Source organism: Taudactylus pleione, unplaced genomic scaffold (genome assembly GCF_031769625.1).
Source record: "Taudactylus pleione unplaced genomic scaffold, aTauple2 ptg000969l, whole genome shotgun sequence".
NCBI lineage: Eukaryota > Metazoa > Chordata > Amphibia > Anura > Myobatrachidae > Taudactylus > Taudactylus pleione.
In genome coordinates, this window is record NW_028285370.1 from 1,619,635 (window position 1) to 1,646,617 (window position 26,983).

General features: G+C 45.8%; 1 protein-coding gene across 3 annotated transcripts in view; it reads right to left on the bottom strand.

The window, feature by feature from the left end:
• Positions 1 to 26,983, bottom strand: part of DMAP1 (DNA methyltransferase 1 associated protein 1) — a 67,577-nt gene that overhangs the window by 8,281 nt on the left and 32,313 nt on the right. For all 3 annotated transcript variants that reach the window (XM_088460656.1, XM_088460654.1, XM_088460655.1), the window contains exons 9-10: positions 20,417 to 20,489; positions 19,406 to 19,692 (exon numbers count right to left, since the gene is read on the bottom strand). In XM_088460656.1, coding sequence (XP_088316782.1) covers positions 19,406 to 19,692; positions 20,417 to 20,489 — 360 coding nt within the window. The remainder of the gene's footprint in view (positions 1 to 19,405; positions 19,693 to 20,416; positions 20,490 to 26,983) is intronic.

The following is a 26,983-nucleotide window of genomic DNA, read 5'->3' on the forward strand; positions in this document are numbered from 1 at the left end:
AGTTAAATAAAAAATTAAAAGCTTTAGGGGGCTGCTCCTGCAGCCCACCCCGCAGGGTGACCCGACTCCGGCCGGGCACCATCTAAAACTGAGGTGCCTGTGGCTCGGGGGCGGGGTATAGGGGAGGTTGGACCCAAGTGCATCCTGGGAGCAGCTGAAAGCTTTAACTCCGTGGTGCCCGAGGATCCAGGATCCAGCTATACCCCAAGGTCACCCTGTGGGCCCCTATGGACCCTGAAGTAGAAACAAAACTATTGTAACTCATACAAACACAAAACTACTGTAACATAAACAAACACAAAACTACTGTAACATATACAAACACAAAACTTTTGTAACAGATACGACCACAAAATTGATAGAAGTACGATTAAATATAGGACAAATGTTTGCTAAAACTTGTAATGGAAACATAATTAAAATATTAGACATTGAGAGGAGGCACCAGTATGTTCAACACCCTCTATCCTAGAGGTAGAAGGGAATAGTATGCAATAAACCAGGAACACACCCTCAATCACTAGTTGAGAGAGAAATCTGGTCACATGACATTATGTAGGTCCTACCATCTCACGGGGTATCACCCAGGCGTGTGCTGGATTAACCACTCCACCCACAGTGATGTCAAAGCAGCTCAAATAACTGCAGTCTCAAACTTTTGATCATTGAGAGATCCAATCACGACACTGTGCTAATGATGTGGGAGTGGTTTAGCTGTCTGTAATGGAGTGTGTGTGTTTAGGTAGGGATCGGGGGTGTTTAGGGGTATCAGGGGTGTATATGGGTAATATGTTACTTTTGTGCAGAAGAATATCCAGGCCACAATGTATTTTCTCTTACCGATTCATACCTGTAAATGTTGGCCAGCTGCATTAACACTGACCTGTTAAAATAAATACTTTCTCCATAGGTGGACTTATATGTTCCGGACAGGGGCGGGAGACATCTTCCCAAATTCCATAAAGTCGCTGGAGAACGATAACCTCATTAGTAGACGTCAGGAAATGGTTTGCACTGGCCCAGGCGCCGGGGCAACTGGCCTAATATAATGTATGTAAATATGATCTTCATCTCCCTCTGCTCATTAACAGCAAAATATGAAGAAATTATGTTCCTCATTCCTACCCGAACACGAGTCTTCCGTCATATTCATAAGACATAAAAGAAAATCACATTCATTTTTCAAATGTGTCATCTGATCAAATTTATCTTGTGTATGAGCCCCCTCGGCTAAATGTTTATATGACGGTTAGCTCCCCCCCACCACCGCTCGTACAGTAGCCCCCAGCAGGGATTTAACCCATTATCGAATACGGAAGCTGTAAACTCAGAACCAATAGACTTCTTAGAACATCTTCATTTATGTATATTCACGAAGGCTCTACTTAAATACAAAGATGACTGTAGTCATCGCTACAGCGCCCCATGCTGGCCGCTTTGGCAAGCAGAGAGGGGCACATTAGTCCATCACGGCTGCAGTGTTTGAACCTGGCATCCATATTACTAATTGGAGGTCTATTCCCTGATCAATACGAAATTAATACTCTCTGTATATCTGCATCCATCAAAGCGATCACAGGGTTGTGTTGTTATCACCGTCTTCATGCCTTGGTAAAGTTATTAATACAGCAGGTTCCTACAAGCCACGAATCATCCTATATATTTATATATTTATTATACAGACAGGTTTTTTTTTTTTTTGTCCCTTTTTTATTCGTACATTCTACCTCCATCTAGAATGAAAGCAGTTCCATTGATCTTAACAATGTAACTTCTAGGTTTCAAATCAGCTCAACAAAACAAGAAGCCGACGTGAGTGCAGCTGGGGAAAGCTTAAAAGTCATCTAATTCTGACTCACAGCCGCAGACTTCACAGAACGGGGGTCTTTTTCTTTTGCCCATTAGTGGGCCGACTTCTAAGAGCGGGAACAAAGGCCTGCGTTGTGAGGCATTCTGGGACAGCCAACTCATTAGGAACGGATGACTGGAGTGAGAGTTTACGGAATCAAACGCTGTTCTAATCTAGAGTAGCTGGCCGAACTTCAGCATGGAACTAATCTGCTCCAAGTTGGGCTTTGTCTGTACAAGACCTTCAGTCTCCCTCAAGGGGTCACTTAGGCTCGGGGGAAGCTAGTGAAAGTGAGGCAGAGCCATGAGGGACAGGATTAATGTATTACCCCCGCTCCCTTTACATGATGTGCTCAACGCAATGCATTGTGGGATGAAACAAACGCCTTAATGTTGTGTCCTGTTCTCTCCTGTAAATTCTGTGCAATCCTTATTATATGCACAGACTTTGACAGGCAGGTAATACCCCGGCAGTCTGCGGATTGTACGGGCAGCGAATGAATCCAATCTTATGAGGCTAATATGTGGATTTGGAGCAGAAAACCCGAAGTTTTTATGGTTTGACGGACCCTAAAAAGCAGAAATGAACATTACTGGGAGATGTACCAGTGGCCTCAGGGGCAATGAGTGTTTTGCCATATTGTGCAGACCAATGTCACAAAGCGCCACCTACAGGTCAGAACACGTTTAACGGTTGGTCCATGTTTCAGAACCTCTCCTCTGGGGGTCAGCGGCCATTGTTTTCACTCTTTGCTGCTTTATGGTGAAAATAATTAGAATGATCATATTAAAGCTGTTTCTACCTATCTTCTTGTGAGTTGGAAATTACAGTCAAGATGTGAAGTCCGAGCTGCTCCCTCATTATAATAGGACTTGGCAGACAGCCAGGACCACGGATTGTTGTTACTGCATTGTGACAATGTTGCTGTGCTCCGCAGAGGCGTTAACCCCTTATGCGGCACAGCAGCCGACGAGCTGAAATGTTCTCTCTCATCCTCCCATAAAAGGTATCCAGAAACGAATACAAAATATTTGTAAATCATCTCATCAACAGAGCGAGGAAACAGAATGAGCGGGTATCCCCTTTATGCTTTCTCCTAGTAAGGTCATATTTTATTATTTGTGTATAGTTAATATATCCTATAGAGATGTTCAATGGATACAGAAAATTGGCCAGTATAATGAATAAGATGTTATAGGAAGAGAGAACTGCAATGAAGGCCATTAAAGGTTGCAGGTGACACCATCAATACATGAATAACAGGGATAAATACATTTTCCTGCATTCAAATAAAATAAAAATCTCTTTGCTAAAGCCTGAGAGGAATGCGTGACGTGATCATCACACAATGCAGGGACGCACTATGGAGGGCCAGGCAGCAGAAAGCCAGACTCTTGGATGAAAGGACAGATGAGAATGGGAGGAGGGGGGGTTGATTCCAGTTCCGGCCCCTATTCTCCCTACGGGCCCCTGTGCGATTTCTGTTCCAAGGTAGTGTAAAATGGCCACAGTGTGAATGCGTCTGACCTTTTGTCTTGGACTAATCTAATTGTGTCGTCTTTGTGTAATCAGCCGGTAAAGGTCAGTGCTGTATTTAACATGGGCCTCCTTTAGGTAATGAATTTGCCTTGCAGTAAATTAACTTGATTATACTTCTCTGAAATATGTCAAAGACCAGGTCATATTAACCATGAACAGACTGCGCTGCGCGGCTCAGACAGGTAACAACGCTCGCTCCTGTCACTTTACATGCAGCATCTCATGCACCCGTTTTAGGAGTTAGTGCACATATATACTGTGTGTCCCTACACAGATAACACCTCTGCTACACATTCAGCAACTCAGTACACTGTATCATGTCATCTGCATGTTCTAGGAGTCAGCCCACAGTAACGTGCCTGCGTGTTCTATGAGCCCACCACAAGCTACTTATACCGTGCTTTCTACAGGCCAGCAACAGGTAACGCGTCTCCTGTGTATTATTAGATACAGTCACAGGTAACACGTCTCCTGTGTATTATTAGATACAGTCACAGGTAACACATCTTCTGTGTATTATTAGATACAGTCACAGGTAACGCGTCTCCTGTGTATTATTAGATACAGTCACAGGTAACACGTCTCCTGTGTATTATTAGATACAGTCACAGGTAACACATCTTCTGTGTATTATTAGATACAGTCACAGGTAACACGTCTCCTGTGCATTATTAGATACAGTCACAGGTAACATCTACTGTGTATTATTAGATACAGTCACAGGTAACGAGTCTCCTGTGTATTATTAGATACAGTCACAGGTAACATCTTCTGTGTATTATTAGATACAGTCACAGGTAACATCTACTGTGTATTATTAGATACAGTCACAGGTAACACGTCTCCTGTGTATTATTAGATACAGTCACAGGTAACATCTCCTGTGTATTATTAGATACAGTCACAGGTAACACATCTCCTGTGTATTATTAGATACAATCACAGGTAACATATTCTGTGTATTATTAGATACAGTCACAGGTAACGTGTCTCCTGTGTATTATTAGATACAGTCACAGGTAACATCTCCTGTGTATTATTAGATACAGTCACAGGTAACACATCTCCTGTGTATTATTAGATACAGTCACAGGTAACAAATCTCCTGTGTATTATTAGATACAATCACAGGTAACATCTCCTGTGTATTATTAGATACAGTCACAGGTAACATATTCTGTGTATTATTAGATACAGTCACCGGTAACATATTCTGTGTATTATTAGATACAATCACAGGTAACATATTCTGTGTATTATTAGATACAGTCACAGGTAACACATCTCCTGTGTATTATTAGATACAGTCACAGGTAACAAATCTCCTGTGTATTATTAGATACAATCACAGGTAACATTTCCTGTGTATTATTAGATACAGTCACAGGTAACATCTCCTGTGTATTATTAGATACAGTCACAGGTAACATCTTCTGTGTATTATTAGATACAATCACAGGTAACATATTCTGTGTATTATTAGATACAGTCACAGGTAACATATTCTGTGTATTATTAGATACAATCACAGGTAACACATCTCCTGTGTATTATTAGATACAGTCACAGGTAACATCTCCTGTGTATTATTAGATACAATCACAGGTAACATCTCCTGTGTATTATTAGATACAGTCACAGGTAACACGTCTCCTGTGTATTATTAGATACAGTCACAGGTAACACATCTTCTGTGTATTATTAGATACAGTCACAGGTAACACGTCTCCTGTGTATTATTAGATACAGTCACAGGTAACATCTCCTGTGTATTATTAGATACAGTCACAGGTAACACATCTCCTGTGTATTATTAGATACAGTCACAGGTGACATCTCCTGTGTATTATTAGATACAGTCACAGGTAACATCTCCTGTGTATTATTAGATACAATCACAGGTAACATCTCCTGTGTATTATTAGATACAGTCACAGGTAACACGTCTCCTGTGTATTATTAGATACAGTCACAGGTAACACATCTTCTGTGTATTATTAGATACAGTCACAGGTAACACATCTTCTGTGTATTATTAGATACAGTCACAGGTAACATCTCCTGTGTATTATTAGATACAGTCACAGGTAACATCTCCTGTGTATTATTAGATACAGTCACAGGTAACATATTCTGTGTATTATTAGATACAATCACCGGTAACATATTCTGTGTATTATTAGATACAGTCACAGGTAACATATTCTGTGTATTATTAGATACAGTCACCGGTAACATATTCTGTGTATTATTAGATACAGTCACAGGTAACATATTCTGTGCATTATTAGATACAATCACAGGTAACATATTCTGTGTATTATTAGATACAGTCACAGGTAACACGTCTCCTGTGTATTATTAGATACAGTCACAGGTAACAAATCTCCTGTGTATTATTAGATACAGTCACAGGTAACATCTCCTGTGTATTATTAGATACAGTCACAGGTAACATCTTCTGTGTATTATTAGATACAATCACAGGTAACACATCTCCTGTGTATTATTAGATACAGTCACAGGTAACGCGTCTCCTGTGTATTATTAGATACAGTCACAGGTAACACATCTCCTGTGTATTATTAGATACAGTCACAGGTAACATCTTCTGTGTATTATTAGATACAGTCACAGGTAACATCTTCTGTGTATTATTAGATACAGTCACAGGTAACATCTTCTGTGTATTATTAGATACAGTCACAGGTAACATCTTCTGTGTATTATTAGATACAGTCACAGGTAACATATTCTGTGTATTATTAGATACAGTCACAGGTAACACATCTCCTGTGTATTATTAGATACAGTCACAGGTAACACATCTCCTGTGTATTATGCGATACAGTCACAGGTAACATATTCTGTGTATTATTAGATACAATCACAGGTAACACATCTCCTGTGTATTATTAGATACAGTCACAGGTAACATATTCTGTGTATTATTAGATACAGTCACCGGTAACATATTCTGTGTATTATTAGATACAGTCACAGGTAACATATTCTGTGTATTATTAGATACAGTCACCGGTAACATATTCTGTGTATTATTAGATACAGTCACAGGTAACAAATCTCCTGTGTATTATTAGATACAGTCACAGGTAACATATTCTGTGTATTATTAGATACAGTCACAGGTAACACGTCTCCTGTGTATTATTAGATACAGTCACAGGTAACATCTCCTGTGTATTATTAGATACAGTCACAGGTAACACATCTCCTGTGTATTATTAGATACAATCACAGGTAACATATTCTGTGTATTATTAGATACAGTCACAGGTAACGTGTCTCCTGTGTATTATTAGATACAGTCACAGGTAACATCTCCTGTGTATTATTAGATACAGTCACAGGTAACACATCTCCTGTGTATTATTAGATACAGTCACAGGTAACAAATCTCCTGTGTATTATTAGATACAATCACAGGTAACATCTCCTGTGTATTATTAGATACAGTCACAGGTAACATATTCTGTGTATTATTAGATACAGTCACCGGTAACATATTCTGTGTATTATTAGATACAATCACAGGTAACATATTCTGTGTATTATTAGATACAGTCACAGGTAACACATCTCCTGTGTATTATTAGATACAGTCACAGGTAACAAATCTCCTGTGTATTATTAGATACAATCACAGGTAACATCTCCTGTGTATTATTAGATACAGTCACAGGTAACATCTCCTGTGTATTATTTGATACAGTCACAGGTAACATCTTCTGTGTATTATTAGATACAATCACAGGTAACATATTCTGTGTATTATTAGATACAGTCACAGGTAACATATTCTGTGTATTATTAGATACAATCACAGGTAACACATCTCCTGTGTATTATTAGATACAGTCACAGGTAACATCTCCTGTGTATTATTAGATACAATCACAGGTAACATCTCCTGTGTATTATTAGATACAGTCACAGGTAACACGTCTCCTGTGTATTATTAGATACAGTCACAGGTAACACATCTTCTGTGTATTATTAGATACAGTCACAGGTAACACGTCTCCTGTGTATTATTAGATACAGTCACAGGTAACATCTCCTGTGTATTATTAGATACAGTCACAGGTAACACATCTCCTGTGTATTATTAGATACAGTCACAGGTGACATCTCCTGTGTATTATTAGATACAGTCACAGGTAACATCTCCTGTGTATTATTAGATACAATCACAGGTAACATCTCCTGTGTATTATTAGATACAGTCACAGGTAACACGTCTCCTGTGTATTATTAGATACAGTCACAGGTAACACATCTTCTGTGTATTATTAGATACAGTCACAGGTAACACATCTTCTGTGTATTATTAGATACAGTCACAGGTAACATCTCCTGTGTATTATTAGATACAGTCACAGGTAACATCTCCTGTGTATTATTAGATACAGTCACAGGTAACATATTCTGTGTATTATTAGATACAATCACCGGTAACATATTCTGTGTATTATTAGATACAGTCACAGGTAACATATTCTGTGTATTATTAGATACAGTCACCGGTAACATATTCTGTGTATTATTAGATACAGTCACAGGTAACATATTCTGTGCATTATTAGATACAATCACAGGTAACATATTCTGTGTATTATTAGATACAGTCACAGGTAACACGTCTCCTGTGTATTATTAGATACAGTCACAGGTAACAAATCTCCTGTGTATTATTAGATACAGTCACAGGTAACATCTCCTGTGTATTATTAGATACAGTCACAGGTAACATCTTCTGTGTATTATTAGATACAATCACAGGTAACACATCTCCTGTGTATTATTAGATACAGTCACAGGTAACGCGTCTCCTGTGTATTATTAGATACAGTCACAGGTAACACATCTCCTGTGTATTATTAGATACAGTCACAGGTAACATCTTCTGTGTATTATTAGATACAGTCACAGGTAACATCTTCTGTGTATTATTAGATACAGTCACAGGTAACATCTTCTGTGTATTATTAGATACAGTCACAGGTAACATCTTCTGTGTATTATTAGATACAGTCACAGGTAACACATCTCCTGTGTATTATTAGATACAGTCACAGGTAACACATCTCCTGTGTATTATGCGATACAGTCACAGGTAACATATTCTGTGTATTATTAGATACAATCACAGGTAACACATCTCCTGTGTATTATTAGATACAGTCACAGGTAACATATTCTGTGTATTATTAGATACAGTCACCGGTAACATATTCTGTGTATTATTAGATACAGTCACAGGTAACATATTCTGTGTATTATTAGATACAGTCACCGGTAACATATTCTGTGTATTATTAGATACAGTCACAGGTAACAAATCTCCTGTGTATTATTAGATACAGTCACAGGTAACATATTCTGTGTATTATTAGATACAGTCACCGGTAACATATTCTGTGTATTATTAGATACAGTCACAGGTAACAAATCTCCTGTGTATTAGATACAGTCACAGGTAACATCTCCTGTGTATTATTAGATACAGTCACAGGTAACATCTTCTGTGTATTATTAGATACAGTCACAGGTAACACATCTCCTGTGTATTATTAGATACAGTCACAGGTAACAAATCTCCTGTGTATTAGATACAGTCACAGGTAACATCTCCTGTGTATTATTAGATACAGTCACAGGTAACATCTTCTGTGTATTATTAGATACAGTCACAGGTAACATCTTCTGTGTATTATTAGATACAGTCACAGGTAACAAATCTCCTGTGTATTAGATACAGTCACAGGTAACATCTCCTGTGTATTATTAGATACAATATGAGATATGGTAAGAACTTACCCTTGTTATCTCTATTTCTACGAAGTCCATAGGGTTCCACAGGATACCTTGGGGTATAGGTGTGACGTCAGTCGCAGGGCACCAAAGAGTTAAGCTTTCAGCCTCCCAGGATGCACTAGGTCCCCCTCCTATACCCCGCCCCCGGGCCAAGGCACCTCAGTTAGTTACCAAGCCATAGGCCGGAGGAGGAGAAGGAAGAGAGAGAAAAAAGATCTGGACACACACAAGAATCACATTCTCACCAGAGGGAGACGGAAAAACCAGTGACCAGAGCAAAGCCCATCTGCAGCACAGGTGCGACAGGGCGGGAGTCCTGTGGAACCCTATGGACTTCGTAGAAATAGAGATAACAAGGGTAAGTTCTTACCATATCTCATATTTTCTACTTCAGGGTCCATAGGGTATCCACAGGATACCTTGGGGATGTCCCAAAGCAGTATCCTTTAAGGGTGGGGACGCTCCTGTGCAGAAAGGAGAATCCGCCGCCCGAAGGAAGCATCCTGAGAGGCGAAGGTGTCAAACCTGTAATACCTCACGAAGGTATGGACAGAAGACCACGTAGCAGCCTTGCAGTTCTGAACTGCCGAGGCACCACGTCGAGCTGCCCACGAAGGACCCACAGACCTAGTGGAATGAGCCTTCAGAGAAGGAGGGACCGGTAGGCCTTCATGAAGATAAGCTTCAGAAATAGCCATACGGATCCAGGCTGCCAAAGTTTGCTTTGAAGCAGGCCAACCCTTTTTACAGAAGCCATAGAGGACAACAAAGCGTCCGACTTCCTAAACAAAGAAGTGCGGTCAACATAAGTCCTTAAGGCCCGCACAACATCCAAAGAGGCCTCACCCACGGAAAGACCCGGTGAGTTAAAGGCCGGAACAACTATTTCCTCGTTAACATGAAACTGGGAAACAACTTTGGGAAGAAACTCGGGCCGAGTGCGGAGCACTGCCCTGTTCCCATGAAAAACTAAGAAAGGGGGTCTACAAGAAAGAGCCCCTAACTCAGAAACACGTCTGGCTGAAACAACGGCCAGAAGGAAAACAGTCTTAGCTGTTAGCCATTTAATATCCACTGAGCCCAGTGGTTCAAACGGCGGTCCTTGGAGAGCCCTCAGGACCACAGCCAAATCCCAAGGCGCCACAGGTGGAACAAAGGGCGGCTGAATACGGAGAACACCTTGCATAAAGGTGCGCACATCCGGGATTGTAGCAATCCTACGGTGAAACCAGACAGATAGGGCCGAAACCTGTACCTTCAAAGAAGCAAGGCGAAGCCCATGATCTAGTCCCGCTTGCAGGAAGGCGAGAATCCGAGACAGACGAAACTCCCGCGGTGCATAACCTCTCGGTCGACACCACTGGAAGAACGTATGCCACACGCGATGGTATATCCTCGCGGAAGACGGTTTCCGAGCTCGTAACATGGTACGCACCACAGAGCTGGAAAACCCCCAGGACCTCAGCATGGCCGTCTCAACAGCCACGCCGCCAAAGACAGCCGAGTCAGGTCCGGGTGAAGACAAGGACCCTGAGACAGAAGGTCCGGTCGTAGCGGCAACCGCAGAGGACTGTCCACGGACAGACCCTGAAGGTCTGAGAACCAGTGCCGTCTGGGCCACGCGGGAGCTATCAACAGGAGCGTCCCTCCTTCCTGTTTGAATTTCCGGATTACCCGTGGAAGAAGGGAGACCGGAGGGAACAGGTATGCGAATCTGAACGTCCACCGGACGGACAGAGCATCCACCAGAGACGCCCCTTGGTCTCTTGTGCGAGACCCGTACACCGGCAACTTGTTGTTGTGCCGGGACGCCATGAGGTCGATTTCTGGAAGACCCCACCTGTCCACCAGTAGTTGAAAAACGTCCGGGTGCAGGGACCATTCCCCTGGATGAACGTCCTGGCGACTTAGAAAGTCCGCCTCCCAATTTAGCACTCCCGGGATGAAGACCGCTGATATGGCCGGAAGATTGCGCTCCGCCCAAACCAGGATCCGAGAGACCTCTACGAGAGCCGCCCGACTGCGAGTTCCTCCTTGCCTGTTTATGTAGGCCACGGTGGTAGCATTGTCCGACTGGACCTGCACCGGGTGACCCTGGAGAAACCGCTGTGCCTGCAGGAGAGCATTGAAGACCGCACGGAGTTCCAAGATATTTATTGGAAGCTCCGCTTCTGTCGGTGTCCACCTGCCCTGGAACAAGTGTGGACCCGAAACTGCTCCCCAGCCCCGAAGACTGGCGTCCGTTGTCAACAGGACCCAATTTGGAACCCAGAACGGACGTCCCTTGTTGAGGTGGGTCGTCTTTAACCACCACGCAAGGGACAGGCGAACCTCCGGGGTGAGCACAATCGTCTGGAACTTCAGAGACTGAGGCAGCCCGTTCCACTTGGACAGGATCAGGTGCTGCAGAGGTCTGGAGTGAAACTGGGCGTATTCCACCATGTCGAACACCGACACCATGGAGCCCAGTAACCTCATCGCCGAGTGTAAGGACACCCGGCGGCTGTGCAGACAACTGCGCACCCTTGACTGTAAAGCAGAGATCTTGTCCTCCGTCACGAAGATCCTTTGCTGTCCCGAGTCCAATAAGGCTCCAAGATGCAGAATCCTCCGAGACGGGATTAGAGTGGACTTCTGCCAGTTGATTAGCCAGCCGTGCCGTTGCAGCAGTGCAATGGTCAGGTCCAAGTGGTGTAACAGGAGCTCTGGAGATCCTGCCACCAATAACAGGTCGTCCAAGTACGGCAACATGCGGACTCCTTGCAGCCGCAGAGAAGCCGCCATGACCGCCATAGCGTCCTGTATGTCCAATGACACCATGTAGTCCCCAGGTTCCAGCGCCAGAATGATGGACCGTAGGGTCTCCATCCGAAACTTCGGGACCCGCAAAGACTTGTTGAGTGCTTTGAGGTTGAGAATCGGACGATATGACCCATTGGGTTTCTGTACCAAAAATAGATTTGAATAGAAACCCTGGCCCCTCTGGGAGAATGGAACAGGCACTATAACTCCAGCCTGGAGCATAGTGTGCAATACCTTCCGCAGCTCCGTAGCCTTGTTCCGGTCTGATGGTAGACCCGTGGTGAAGAATCGAGCCGGGGGTCTGTGCCGGAAGGAGAGGGCGTACCCGTGAGAGACCACCTCCAGAACCCAAGTGTCTGTCGTAGTGAACGACCAACACCGGGAGAACTGCAGCAGGCGGCCTCCCACCCTGGGATCCCCCAAGGGGAGACCCGGACCGTCAGGCCGCAGGCTTGTCATCTGGCTTGGGGGCCGGACGTCTGGTACTCCATGCCTGTTTCCGGGGCTTGACCGATTTCTTAGGGCCAGCCTGTCGAGGAAACGACTGTGGTTTGGGCCTGCCCTGGGCCCTAGATGACCGAAAGGACGATGGTCCAGAACCAGAAGGAGCAGCGGCCGTCGGGAGACAAGCAGATTTGGCTGCCGCCAGCGTGGCCACAATCTTATCCAGATCCGGACCGAAGAGAACTTCTCCGGTAAACGGCAACGCTTCCAGACCTTTCTTGGATCTGCGTCCGCCTTCCAGGATCGCAGCCACAAGGTGCGACGAGCAGCTACCGCTGCTGAAGAAATTCTAGACACCAGAGTACTAATGTCTAGAGCCGCCTCGTTGATGTAGGTGGCCGAATCACGGAGATTGCCAATCAACTCCGCCTGTTCGGCCGGACAGTCGGATTCAAAAGAAGCCTCTAATGAATCCGCCCAGCGCTCCATCGCTCTGGCAACCCAGCAAATGGCCATAGCCGGCCGTGCTGCCCCCCCTGCAAGGGAATAAGCGGACTTCAGGCAGATTTCTACCTTGCGGTCCGTAGCATCCTTAAGGGAGGACATGGATGGCATCGGCAATGTGGCACTACGGACAAGACGGGTCACGTGAGAATCCACCTGTGGAGGGGATTCACACTTAGCAAAATAATTATCCGCGAACGGATAAGCCACCGCCAGGCGTCTCTGCGGCTGGTATCTTTTGCCAGGTTGTTTCCATGCCTCCTCTAAATGGTCCACCAACTGACCCGAAAGAGGAAAGACTGTGGCATCGCCCTTCACATCTTTGAAAAAGGCATACTTAGATTTAGCCGCTGGGGGAACTTCGTCCTCAATCACCAAGGCTGTGCGGACCGTCCGAATAAGTCCAGGAATATATACTTTGGACTTAGCATCAGCGTCCTTAGTATGGAAAGGTTCCTGATCGTAAGGATCCAGAATCTCCCCATCATCAGACGTCCCTTCGTCATCCTCATAAGGAGCGGACAGAGACGCCACCGGCCTTTTATGAGGCCGCATCACAGACTCCCCTTGCAACACATCCGACAAGTGCTGTACAGAACTCGTCAGGGAGTTAACCCACGCTGGCTCCTGAGAACCCGGGAGCGGGGAAATAGGGAGACTGTGGGGTACCACCAATTGTCGTGGGAACCCCTGCATGGGTGACGACACCACAGACTGCTGGGACAAACCCATCGGAGTAAACGCGGGCTGCGGAGCTAACTGGCCCACTAAAGCTGTTAACGCCTGAGCGAAACAAGCCCAGGGCGGCTCCTGTACCGGTGCTGTAACCGTAATAGGCCGCGCCATGGACAAACACTGCCGGCAAAGGCCCTCCGCGCTACCCTCCCCCTCCGCTAACGGTACTTTGCACGTGGTACACTGTAGCCGGAGGGGAAAATCACTTTCAGACATTATGGCACCACGTATGTGACCTCTCTCACCAATTAAGTATTAAATAGGCGAGAGACCACCCTGCAGCACCGCACCGCAAGGGCTTTAGCAGAAAGAACAGGGACAGTAATAAAGCTGACAGTTTAGAGAAGAAAAGTTACAGGCAGCGCTAGCACAGTCACATACAATGCAGAGAAATAACAATTCCTGCACTAACAGCGCTGATCACTCAACTACACAGACACAGGGCCTGGTAGGACACAGCGCTGCATACACAGACCTGAGCCACAGCGGAGGAGAGGTATGCGGGGGGACCCAGACCACGATGCTTCCTTCCAGACTTCCAGCAGCGTTCACCATGCGTTGCAGAGAAGATGGCCGCCGAGGAGCAGAGAGAAGCTGGCCTGGGGGAGGAGCGCTGACACAGGACCAGTCAGCACAGTGCAGAGAGGGCTGTGTGCAGCGGGGGAGGCGCCGGCTGTGAGACAGGGAAGGCGCGCTCCCCTGGCATGCATTTAACCCCTGGGACGCCGCAGCGCTACCGCTCTGCTGCGGTCCGCTGTCCCAGGGGGTAGTGGAAGCGCAGGTTGGTCGCCTGGCTCCACGCTGCAGCCAGTCCCCAGGGAGCCCCCTGCCTGGGGACTTAGGACCATGTGATCAGCGGGGACCCACCGCGGGACCCCGCTGCTTACCTCTGTCCCCCTTGAATCCGGCCATAGTCCGGAGCATCTGGGGTCACCGCTAGCTGTGACCCCAGACGCCCACCAGCATCCCCGGATCAGTACCGGCGTTCTGGTACCGGCGGGGTGTAGGGAAGACAGCATGGACGTCAGGACTGACTGTCCATGCTGTTCATCCAGATGTGCAGCCACAGCTGCATGAAGAAAAAGCTTCAGGGGCTCTTCTAGCCCCCACTCCAACAGGTGCACCCGACTCCGGCCGGGCACCAAACTAAACTGAGGTGCCTTGGCCCGGGGGCGGGGTATAGGAGGGGGACCTAGTGCATCCTGGGAGGCTGAAAGCTTAACTCTTTGGTGCCCTGCGACTGACGTCACACCTATACCCCAAGGTATCCTGTGGATACCCTATGGACCCTGAAGTAGAAAGTCACAGGTAACATCTTCTGTGTATTATTAGATACAGTCACAGGTAACGCGTCTCCTGTGTATTATTAGATACAGTCACCGGTAACACATCTCCTGTGTATTATTAGATACAGTCACAGGTAACATATTCTGTGTATTATTAGATACAGTCACAGGTAACACATCTCCTGTGTATTATTAGATACAGTCACAGGTAACATCTCCTGTGTATTATTAGATACAGTCACAGGTAACATATTCTGTGTATTATTAGATACAGTCACAGGTAACATATTCTGTGTATTATTAGATACAGTCACAGGTAACACATCTCCTGTGTATTATTAGATACAGTCACAGGTAACATCTCCTGTGTATTATTAGATACAGTCACAGGTAACGTCTCCTGTGTATTATTAGATACAGTCACAGGTAACACGTCTCCAGTGCATTATTAGATACAGTCACAGGTAACCTCTCCTGTATATTATTAGATACAGTCACAGGTAACATATTCTGTGCATTATTAGATACAGCCACAGGTAACACGTCTCCTGTGTATCATTACATATAGTCACAGGTAACATCTTCTGTGCATTATTAGATAGTCACAGGTAACACATCTCCTGTGTATTATAAGATACAGCCACAGGTAACACATCATCTGTGCATTGTACGTACAATACAGCCAGTCTCCTGTGCACTGTACGATGCAGCCACAGGTAACACATGTCCTGTACATTCTATGATACAGCCACAGGTAACATTGTATGATAGAGCCATAGGTAACACATCTCCTGTGCGTTGTACGATACAGCCACAGGTAACATATCTCCTGTGTGTTGTACGATAAAGCCACAGGTAACACATGTCCTGTACATTGTATGATATAGCCACAAGTAAAGCTGCATACACACGTAAAGATTTTCTGTTTTTCTGTCCAACCATCCAACTAGTTGATTGGTTGGAATGAAAATCTGGTAATGTATGGGAGTAACTGATGATCAGCAATTTGCTCCTAAATTCCAGAAAACAGATGAAAATGGTCATCAGACAAGTTTGTTAAATGTTTGATCTAAACAATTTGTTCAAACAACAGTTTTTGTCCATTTTCAGGCGTTTGGCAGCAAATTGCTAATTGTCATTTGCTTTCATACCTTACCAAATTTTCATTCCAACCAATCAATTAGTTTGACGGTTGGACAATAAATCTTTGTGTGTGTACCCAGCTTAACAAACCCGATCACCTGCACATTCTAAGAGTCTAACAAAAGGAAACGTGTTCTAGGAGTCAATACACTACTAACATGTATGGAGTTGAATATTTCTCATGTCACAATTTCAAACATTAAAAAATATTATGGAACCCCTCCTTTATTGGTTACTGGCAGGGGCATATCTACCCATTGGCGCCGGCCGGTTGGGGGGGGCGCCGTCCAGCAGTGCCTCCCATGGTTAGGGGGTAGAAATAGACAGGACTGCTGCGGAGTCCCAGGTACGCCCCTATGATGTCCATCCAGGGCCTGGGAGCCGCTGGTGAGTGAGAGGGAGTCACCCACCCCCTACTTCCCGGTACCTCCTCCTCACCCGCCCCAGCACCTCCCCGCCCGTCCTCCCCCAGGCTCCTCCTACCTGTCCCCGGATCCTCCCCCACTTGGCCTCCCTGGCAGCCGCGGCTGAGTCTCCCTCTCACATGCCGCCGGGCACCGGGGAGCGGAGGATGAAGGAGGGTACCTGACGGCTGCTCCTGTGCGCCTGACAGCGCTACACCGGGGCTCGCGGCTGACTCTGTCTCACATGCCGCCGGGGAGCGGAGGATGAAGGAGTGTACCTGCCGGCTGCTCCTGTGCGGGCTGACAGCGGGACACCCGGGCATCCATCTCACATGCTTCTGGGCACCGAGGAGCGGAGAATGTGGGAGGGTACCTTCCGGCTGCTCCTGCTCCTGTGCGGGCTGACAGCAGGACACCCGGGCCGGGACCCCAGAGGTATGTGACAGAGTATAGTGCGACAGGCTGATTGTGAGTATGTGACAGGGTGTAGTGTGACAGGCTGAGTGTGAGTATGTGACAGGGTATAGTGTGAGTATGTGGCAGGGTGTAGTGTTACAGGTGACAGGGTGAGTGTGAGTATGTGACAGGGTGTAGTATTACAGGTGACAGGGTGAGTGTGAGTATATGACAGGATGTAGTGTGAGTGTGTGACAGGGTGTAGTGTTACAGGTGACAGGGTGAGTGTGAGTATGTGACAGGATGAGTGTGAGTATGTGACAGGGTGTAGTGTTACAGGTGACAGGGTGAGTGTGAGTGACAGGGTGTAGTGAGAGTGTGTGACAGGGTGTAGTTACAGGTGACAGGCTGAGTGTGAGTGTGTGATAGGGTGTAGTGTGAGTGTGTGACAGGGTGTAGTGTTACAGGTGACAGGGTGAGTGTGAGTATGTGACAGGATGTAGTGTGAGTGTGTGACAGGGTGTAGTGTGAGTATGTGACAGAGTGTAGAGCTACAGGTGACAGGGTGTAGTGTGAGTATGTGACAGGGTGTAGTGTGAGTGTGTGACAGGGTGTAGTGTGAGTGTGTGACAGGGTGTAGTGTCAGGGTGTGACAGGGTGTAGTGTCAGGGTGTGACAGGGTGTAGTGTTACAGGTGACAGGGTGTAGTGTTACAGGTGACAGGGTGTAGTGTGAGTGTGTGACAGGGTGTAGTGTTACAGGTGACAGGCTGAGTATGTGACGGTGTAGTGTTACAGGTGACAGGGTGTAGTGTCAGGGTGTGACAGGGTGTAGTGTTACAGGTGACAGGGTGTAGTGTGAGTGTGTGACAGGGTGTAGTGTTACAGGTGACAGGCTGAGTATGTGACACGGTGTAGCGTTACAGGTGACAGGTTGTAGTGTGAGTATGTGACAGGGTGTAGTGTTACAGGTGACAGGGTGTAGTGTGAGTATGTGACAGGGTGTAGTGTTACAGGTGACAGGCTGAGTGTGAGTATGTGACAGGGTGTAGTGCTACAGGTGACAGGCAGAGTATGTGCACAGGGTGTAGTGTTACTGTAACTGGCAGGTGAGACATGGGGGCTGGCTAGGGAGAGGTTTGAAGTACAGTGTGTGTATTTATACAGAAAATATGGGGGGAGGGGGCGCCATTCCATTACTTTGCCATGGGCGCTCGGACCCCTAGATACACCCCTGGTTACTGGAACAGTTTTGGCATCAACAAAATCATCTGAACTCATGAAAGTGAAATGTACCTGGTGTTCACTAACTATACAAATACATCTACTGTCTGCATGTACAGATAATGACTGTAACCATGACAATAAGAGCACGCAGAATGTATCCCAGTTCAGTCTGCATCTCTTACTGGTCCATCATACAGCGCTGTGGAGTATAACATTACGCCGCGCGAGGTGACTTGTGTGCGCACCGGTAGCAAAAGCCCCATTACTGAGAACAGACTTTTCCTGCTTTACATGCAAATTAATTCAATTCTGTTCTAGATGAAATATTGATCACATGATGTAAACGCCAAGTTACAGGCGATTGTCCTGGGGCAACGCTGCAGGTATAAACCTTTGCCCCAATCAATAGGGGCAAGCTTTCAGTCAGCCTGCACCACGCGGCGGGGCCGAGAGGTGACAGGCCAAACACTTTACATAAGTATTGCTTTACATTATTCTTATCAGGACAATTTTGAATGAAGGAAAACAATGTATCGGACAGTCGTGGAGAGTTTGCGGCAAGGAAGAGATACCTGGGGGGCTGAATCCCCCATCGGACGCAAGATAAGAGCAGAGAACTCACCCAGATTATTGTGTCACCTCTGCGGCTGACAGATAAGACCACCGTAAATCACAATATATTCTGCATTTCTTAATAAAGTAGGGAGCACATTATCAGCCCCACACATCACGCAGCTCTCTCTGTGTGTATGGTAAGCAGCTTAAGCTGCTGTCAGCGAGATGTGGATTAGACACAAGTATCTGCAGGCATGTCAGCTTACTGGGGTAAAATTATTATTTTCTGTGAGGCCTGGGGCAAAGCCTCCATGTGAAAGAGTCCTGGCTTTATATTACTATATTACACGCTCGTACGGTGCTTATTTATTAGTTATTATTAATATATTAGATACTTTGGTCTTCCAGACCGAACAACAGTTACCCACTCCTCATATACCAACTTATTACACAGTATCGATACCATGGACAATATCATTCTCGGCCTGTGGCTTCCTGCTGCCTCTATTCCCCTCCTCACATGATGACACTGCCCCTGTCACATGCAGTCCCGTCTTCACCAACACATCACTCATCTCCTGATATACTCTGTGCTGCTGGGATACCCTGCTCCTTCCACTATAACCCTCTGCCTGTTGCTCCCTAAGGAGGTTTTCTGATGGGAAAGGACATTGCTGCACTCACCGAGTTGGGCGTCAGGGGGGCTCCTACGACATCGATGATTGGGTCTTTCACTTCCAGCTTGATTTCCTCTGTGCCGACAGCTGCCTGTATATCGGTGCTCGAGACTTCCACCGGCAAAGCCACACTGGTGATTCCGGATTTGGACAAGGCTTCAAAGCGATGGCGAAGCATTTGCAGCTCGTACTCGCAGTTGGAGTAGGCTTGTTTCAGCTCATACAGCAGCACCAGATCACTGCGCAACTCGTTAAACATCTGCACGATCTCCTCCGTCGGCATTGGGTTTAAATCTGCGGAGGAGAGTCAGAGAGGTAACAAATCATCTTCTTCATTACAGACCTCCAGTTACCTAGTTCTCTACTATCTAACTGTGACACCGGAATTCATGTGTTAGACATGTACAACATCTTACATAGAAAGCCCTGCTGTTATTTTTAGCACAGACTAATTCATTCTACAGTCACTGTGAGGAGCTCTGCTACACTATGTGCAGAAACACAGCGGTCATGTTCATAGCAGGGATTAGCGGCCTGAAAGTATGCAACATGGCAGCTTCCACTAAGCTGGTCACAAGTCAGCCTAAAGATGGTCCCCCTCCCCAATATCCTATACAGAACTAACTGTGCCTCTACCCCTACCTATCTACCCTGCAGGCTGCAACGTCAAGCAGGAGATGTACAGATACCTTCTGCCTAGACATCACCGCAAACCAATGTACCGCACAGCAACATGTATAGCACATATATGACTGGTTCACTTTAAATGAGGAATAACTATAAACAAATCCAATCCGCTTAATCTGCATAAACCCCCTCCCCATTTTGTATACTGAATATAGTGCTTTGTTCATATATATCTATATCTATATATATATATATATATATATATATCTGTATTGGTGAGATAATAATAAGAAAACAGTCCATTGGGACTACAAAAGAGCGCTCTCATGGGTTTTATTCCCTCACTCCCGGCACCCTTCTATTTTTTTTTTCCTCTTTTTTTTAAACTCACCTACTCCGAGTTCCGACAGCATCTGATCCAGGGCTTTAATCTTCTTCTGTCCTACTGAGCTGGGGAGCTTCATCTGCAAACACAAAGGTAGAAAGGAGCCACACAGCTCTCGGTTAGGCCTCACTCGCAGATTCCTAGTTCAAAAGGCAGACGGATCTCTTTTTATATAGCACAGAAAAAGCACGACAGAATGAAAAGAGACAGAAAAAGAAAAAAAAGGTAGGAAAGAGAGAGCAGAAGGAAGCAAAGCCTGGGAACGGTGGGCTCTCAGATTTCGGGGAAGGGTCTCCCTGCATCTGATTGTACAGCCTCAGCCGTGGGCCTAGCACAAATCCCATTTTTGTAGCTGTCTGCTGTAACTAAAGCGCTAACAAAAGAGACGGGGGGATAGAGATCACCTTTCTGCCTTCCTGCCGAGGGATGAAGATGAAAAGGTTTCACTTGCAGGATGTCTAATATACAATGGCCCAGTTTGATGCCGTGTTCCTATTTAGCGGAGCTTTATCATTCTTCTAGGGCAAGATGCGCTCTCTCTATCGCTTGCCGGCGGCGCCCCTGAGCAGTGGGGATTCATTTATCAGGTGATATAACAAAGAGGCGAGAAGTTAGACTGAACACAGAAGTGGGGCCGAAAGCCCACAAAAGACGGGAGCAAGGAGTAAGTTCAGCAGAGCAGAAAGCTGCGGGAGCCCGTCGCGCAAAACGAATTACAGGTACTCATTAAAAATAGGAAGTAAAAATAGGATCACTTAACAGACACTTGTTACCTATTGAATTGCATGGCGGAAGATCACAGGTAACTCCGCAGCCTAAATTTCCGCAGCATCACAAGGCCACAGAGGAGGCAGCTGAATCTCAGCTTCAGCACCTATTTAGGACGCCTCACCGGCCCTTTGATTCTAACAATGCTCGGTGGACTAGCTCCGTGTGAATAATTAGACAAGTAGTAAATGGCCACTAACCAAACGACTGTTACTGGGCTATTTAAATGCTTGCGGCTCCTGTTTCAGTGAAGTCGTTCAAATACAGCTTGAATGCAGGAAGTGCCTGGCTGGCTGAGAGTAATTACAGAGAGGTCAGGCTGTAATGGTGAGAGCTATGGCCATCTTTGTCTCTTGCTGCCACCGCTACTCAACAGTGCCATATACCAGGGGTGGGGGACCTTTTTCTGCCGAGGGCCATTTTGATAGATCTAATATTATTTGCGGCCCCGATGCAGGCCACACCCCCTCTGTGATGCCACAATCGCCAGTGATTACAGCAATGCCCGGAGCATCCTGAGGATGCTCCGGGGAACTGTAAGGGCAGCGGTATAACAGTCTGAAGCATCTTAAGGATGCTCCAGGCGGCACTGCTGCATAGATTCTGGCTGCAGGATGCCATTCTAGCCACCCAGCTTGCCAGATGAGTTTAGCAGAATAAAACTCAGAGGGCCAGACCAAATGATTCCGCGGGCCTTATACGCCCCCCGGGCCTGAGGTTCCCCATCCCTGCCATATACAGTGGTGTTTTTTTTGCGTTTATTTTTTTTTAGTCGGGTATATTTTTTATTGTGATCACACTTTAATTTGGTGAAACACGGTACAAGAGTGCAGAGAAAAAACAGAGATACTACAAACATACTAACAACAGTAACAAAATACAATGTGTGTAGTTATCCATACAGGTAGTGCACGTCATACACATAAAGCCCCAGTTAAGATATCTAAAAACAATATAGGAAAAACAAAGTAGAGAATTAAAAAAATATGGTTCTAAATAGCATAAATACAGCTTTCCTCTAAATATTTATAATAATAAAAAAAAGTGAACAAAAAAAACATAATTTACAAATAAGGTGACAAAAACATGGAAACGTTTACTACTACTAAGGACATAGATAAGGGGGTGAGAGATTTTATTGCATAAGATGACATCATACAGATCTAGCTTGTTTACATCCACTTTGATTGGAAGAGAAAACCCTGGTCCCTCCGTACACACGACTCTTTCCTCCGCCCTCTAAATATAATCAATTAATCTTTCCACTAATTTTTCTTTCCGCGAGCTGCTCTCTCTTCCGCGCGGGGAGACTTCATTGGCTCTTGGGAGCCAGAGTATATTTTAATTTTACCATCATTAAGAAAATGTTCTGATTTATGCGGCTGCTGTCAGACTAATATCTTTAAAATTTAGCTGGCTACGGCGATTCATCTTAAAGAGTGATGAAGCTTGATTGCTCCCTATGCAGAATGTATTATAAGTAAATGAGCAGGTCTATTACTCACACAGCACTGATAATCTGTTAGGTAAGCTCCGTTAGCTAAACACATTTAGGAGGTGGGTGCCACACGGGGTGACCGGGCTGCCCAGGCGCCAGCAGAAAATTATTAACCCCAACGTGGCCGGTGTTAAGAGCAATTATTACGCAGAACCTGCGGGACCAAGACCCAGGTGACCATCAGATTTATTCTTTAAAACATTAATACACTTAATGCACAAGTTTAGTTTCCCTGTTTGAGGACAATCTCTGCATCTTTGGGAAACAAACATTACCTGATGTCTGACTACTTTACCTCCACCCAATAGACTGCATTACAGGTATAGGCAAAATGTTGTAGCTCTTTGTGAAGTTGGAGGAAGGTTCAACAGACAAGAGGAAGGGAAACAGCCAGTCAGTAACACAACGGAGCTCAGCTTAGTACTGCACAGGATTTCCCAGCTTGTTTATGTTGTGTTAATTTAACAGTATTAAGTATTCACGAACCTTTAATTTCAAAATCAAATATGTAAACATTTGGGAATATACAAAAGAAGAACTCACATTCTGGGGTAGGTTCCCCACAATCCTCCCAATGGCAAGTCTCTATAGGTTTATTGGTGGACACTAGTGAGGACATCCCCCCCCATACAGTCATAGCTCAGACCCCCACCTCTACACCAGTGTCTGCTCCATGCCGTGGATATGATGGAGTGGACCTTTGTCACAGGAATTGATTAGCTTGCTTTTTTTCCCCCTTATTTGATTTTTTTTTTGTTAAGGTTAATATACTTTGGCTGCTTCCCAGCACTTGACATCTTTTCCCCGCGGTCCTGTAGAGGAGTGTAACTTGCTGCATAATTACACACACGTCACACTTGATTTAGGGACTACAGTTCCCATGGCCGGGGCAATAAACAACGGCTTAAACTGCATGAGCACCGTTCACACAGGAGAAACATAAATACAGGGGGGGGATCTCTGCAACAAAGTGCAACATCATCAGCCTGGAAGACGGGACTTTCACCAGTCTTTGGGAGACCAGCAGCCCCAGTGATGTATAGAAGCGATGATGTTGTCCAATTTATCATGAAAGGGGCAAACACACAAATTATAATGCTGCCTATGTGTAATGAAAAAGGGTGTACCCTCAACATTATAATGCTGCCTATGTATAATGAAAAAGGGTGTACCCCCAACATTATAATGCTGCCTATGTGTAATGAAAAAGGGTGTACCCCCAAAATTATGATGCTGCCTATGTATAATGAGAAAGGGTTTACCCCCAAAATTATGATGCTGCCTATGTATAATGAGGAAGGGTGTACCCCCAAAATTATGATGCTGCCTATGTATAATGAGGAAGGGTGTACCCACAACATTATAATGCTGCCTATGTATAATGAAAAAAGGGTATGTCTCCAAAATTATTAATGCTCCCTATGTATAATGAGGAAGGGTGTACCCCCAAAATTATATTGATGTCTATGTATAATGAGGAAGGGTGTACCCCCAAACTTATAATATGCTTATATAATAATGAAGAAGAGTTTGCATCCAATATTATAATGCCGCCTATGTTTGATGAATAAGGGTGTAAACCCAAAATATGATGATGTCCAAAGTATAATAAATAAAAGCGAATACCCCAAATTCTAATGCTGTACAATGTATATGAAAAAGGACGTATAGCCAAAACGGTAACGCCGTATGAGGTGCAGAGAAGAGGGAGGTGCACCTAGACTGAATGTCTGCATCCATACTTGCCCTGATAAGGATTATATTGTTGTTGCTATCAGCATTTGTTTTCCCTGCCCCCCCCCACCCCCATCACCTGTACTAGTATTTATGGGATTGATAACTTAAGACTCAAACTTTCATCACTTTGATAAATACTAGTAAAATGTCAGAGACTAAACTAAGTACTGTAGACAGTAAGCTTGCTAATAGCCAGTCTTTATCATTACAGCATAGTGTTCTGGCGCTACAGAGATAAAGGTTAGGGATAATAAAGAATGCTATAAATCAATAAAGAAACTACAACCATCATCTGACATCAACAGAGGCAACAGTCAAACAATGGGACAGACAGCTACACTGATATGTATTATACAATAAATATTTCCTCGTCTGTTCAACCTCCCACCATTCTAAAAAAATATTGATAGGAAGATAATGATCTTTGTTGTGTGGTTTCCTCTAGGTGTCAGCATTGTGAGTCAGGAGGTAGTTTGCCATATGTCCAGCAAATGGAGAAAGGTCTCCGATTGGCTGCACCTGTTCCTTGTACTCATGTGTATATATTCCATCCTGAGAGCTCATATTCTGGGCCCCACAAACCCATCTCTAGGAACAGGGAGAGAGACAGAAATGGGAGAGCGAGAAGAGACGAGAGGGCCGAGCAGAAGGGGCGAAAAGACAGGGAAATGGGTCAAAAGAGCTGGGGTGGGGGGTGGGTGTCCGAAAGAGACGGAGGGGTAAAAAGAGGTCCAAAAGAGATGGAGGGGAAGGGATCCGAAAGATACGGGGGAAAGGGTCCAAAAGAGGAGGGGGAAGGTGGGCCGAAAGAGAGAGGGGGTGTGAGGGGGTACAAAAGATGGATGGGGGTGTAATGGGGTCCGAAAGAGACGAACGGTGAGGGGGGGGGGGGGGGGAGGGTCCGCAAGAGATGGAAGGGGGGGGAAGCTAGGGGTCCAAAAAAGATGGAGGGGGGTTTGAAGGGGTACAAAAGATGGATGGGGTGGAATGGGTTCCGAAAGAGATGGAAGGGCGGAAAGGAGCCCGAAAGAGACTGTGGGTGGACAGGGGTCCGAAAGAGACGGAAGGGGGGGGGGGCAAGGGGTCCGAAAGACGGAGGGGGGGAAGGGGTCCGAAAAAGACAAGAGGGGCGAAGGAGGGTTCAACAGAGACGGGAAAGCTAGGTGTCCGAAAAAGATGGAGGGGCGGAGAGGGGCCCGAAAGAGACGGAAGGGGGGGAGAGGGGTCTGAAAGAGATGGAAGGGGGGAAGGGGTCCGAAAAAGACAGGGGAGGAGAAGGGGGCCAAACAGATGGAGGAGAAGGGGGCCAAAGAGACGGGGAGGAAAGAGATGTATAACAGATGGGACAGATGGGAGGGGGCAAGAGAGTCAGACAGGAGGGGGGTGAAGAGGGCAGGGGAGAGAGCCAGGAGACAAGAGAGAGCAAGGGTACATAGAGAGAAAGCCATAGTACTGACAATAATAGGGAGACAGGGGGATGACAGACTGGGGAGGTCAGAGACAAATGGGGGGGGTGAGAGACAGATGGGGGAGAAAGAGATAGACAGGAAGAGGGGATGAGAGAGAAAGGGAGGGTGGAGATGGGCAGGGGAGAAATGCGGACGTGTAAGAGAGAGCCAGGGTACATACAGAGAGAGAGCCAGGGTACATACAGAGAGAAAGCCAGGGTGCGGTTAAAATAGGAAGAAGGGGGTGGGGAGCGGGCGAGGCGGACCCGGCGAGGCGGACCCGGCGAGGCAGACCGAGGGGGAGCGGGCGAGGCCAACTGAGGGGGAGCGGGCGAGGCCAACTGAGGGGGAGCGGGCGAGGCCAACCGAGGGGGAGCGGGCGAGAGTGAGAAGTCATACTGGGAGAATTTCTCAATGCAAATGCTGAGGTAAACCCCTTACTAAACATAAATGGTAAAATTATCAGAAACCTAACCAACACCACTTTGAATGAAAGACTTATACACAGATAATGGATCCTAAGCACAATTTACTGACTTTTCTATGTGATCATTTAACTTTAAGGTGACAATAGGTCGGACTGTGAAGAACAGAAGTACTTGAGAGCAGCTAAGTGCCTGTGAAGAGTCCTAACTCCATCATTATTAGTAGCTCGCATGGATTAGGCAGCAAGCGCCAGTCAGCACAGACTCATCATCCTGCAGAGATCCCGGAGATACTAATTAATCAAACCGCGTCTGTCAAGAGCTGAATATTAATAACTGCCGGCACCACGCCTGCTCCCCTCGCCTTCCCACATTCCCGCAGCCATGTCCGTCTCTCCAGCCAGGCACAAATAACGTTTTGCATTGGTGAATAAAAGTAATTTTAAGCTGGTGAACAAGATCTAACTCTGCCGCTGTTGTCACTACTTCATTATGCCGGGCGACTGCCGCTCTGCTGTTTGTTTGCGGACATATTGCAGGTTTAACCTGCTCAGCGCTCACAGGAACACTTCACATAGTAATAACAATCCGCACCCAAATTGTCATGTATTTTACTATTGGTTGAGGTGTTTTACTAGATTATACAACGGAGGAGATGAATAGCAGTTTATGGAGAGTCGGAATGTAAAGAGTGCAT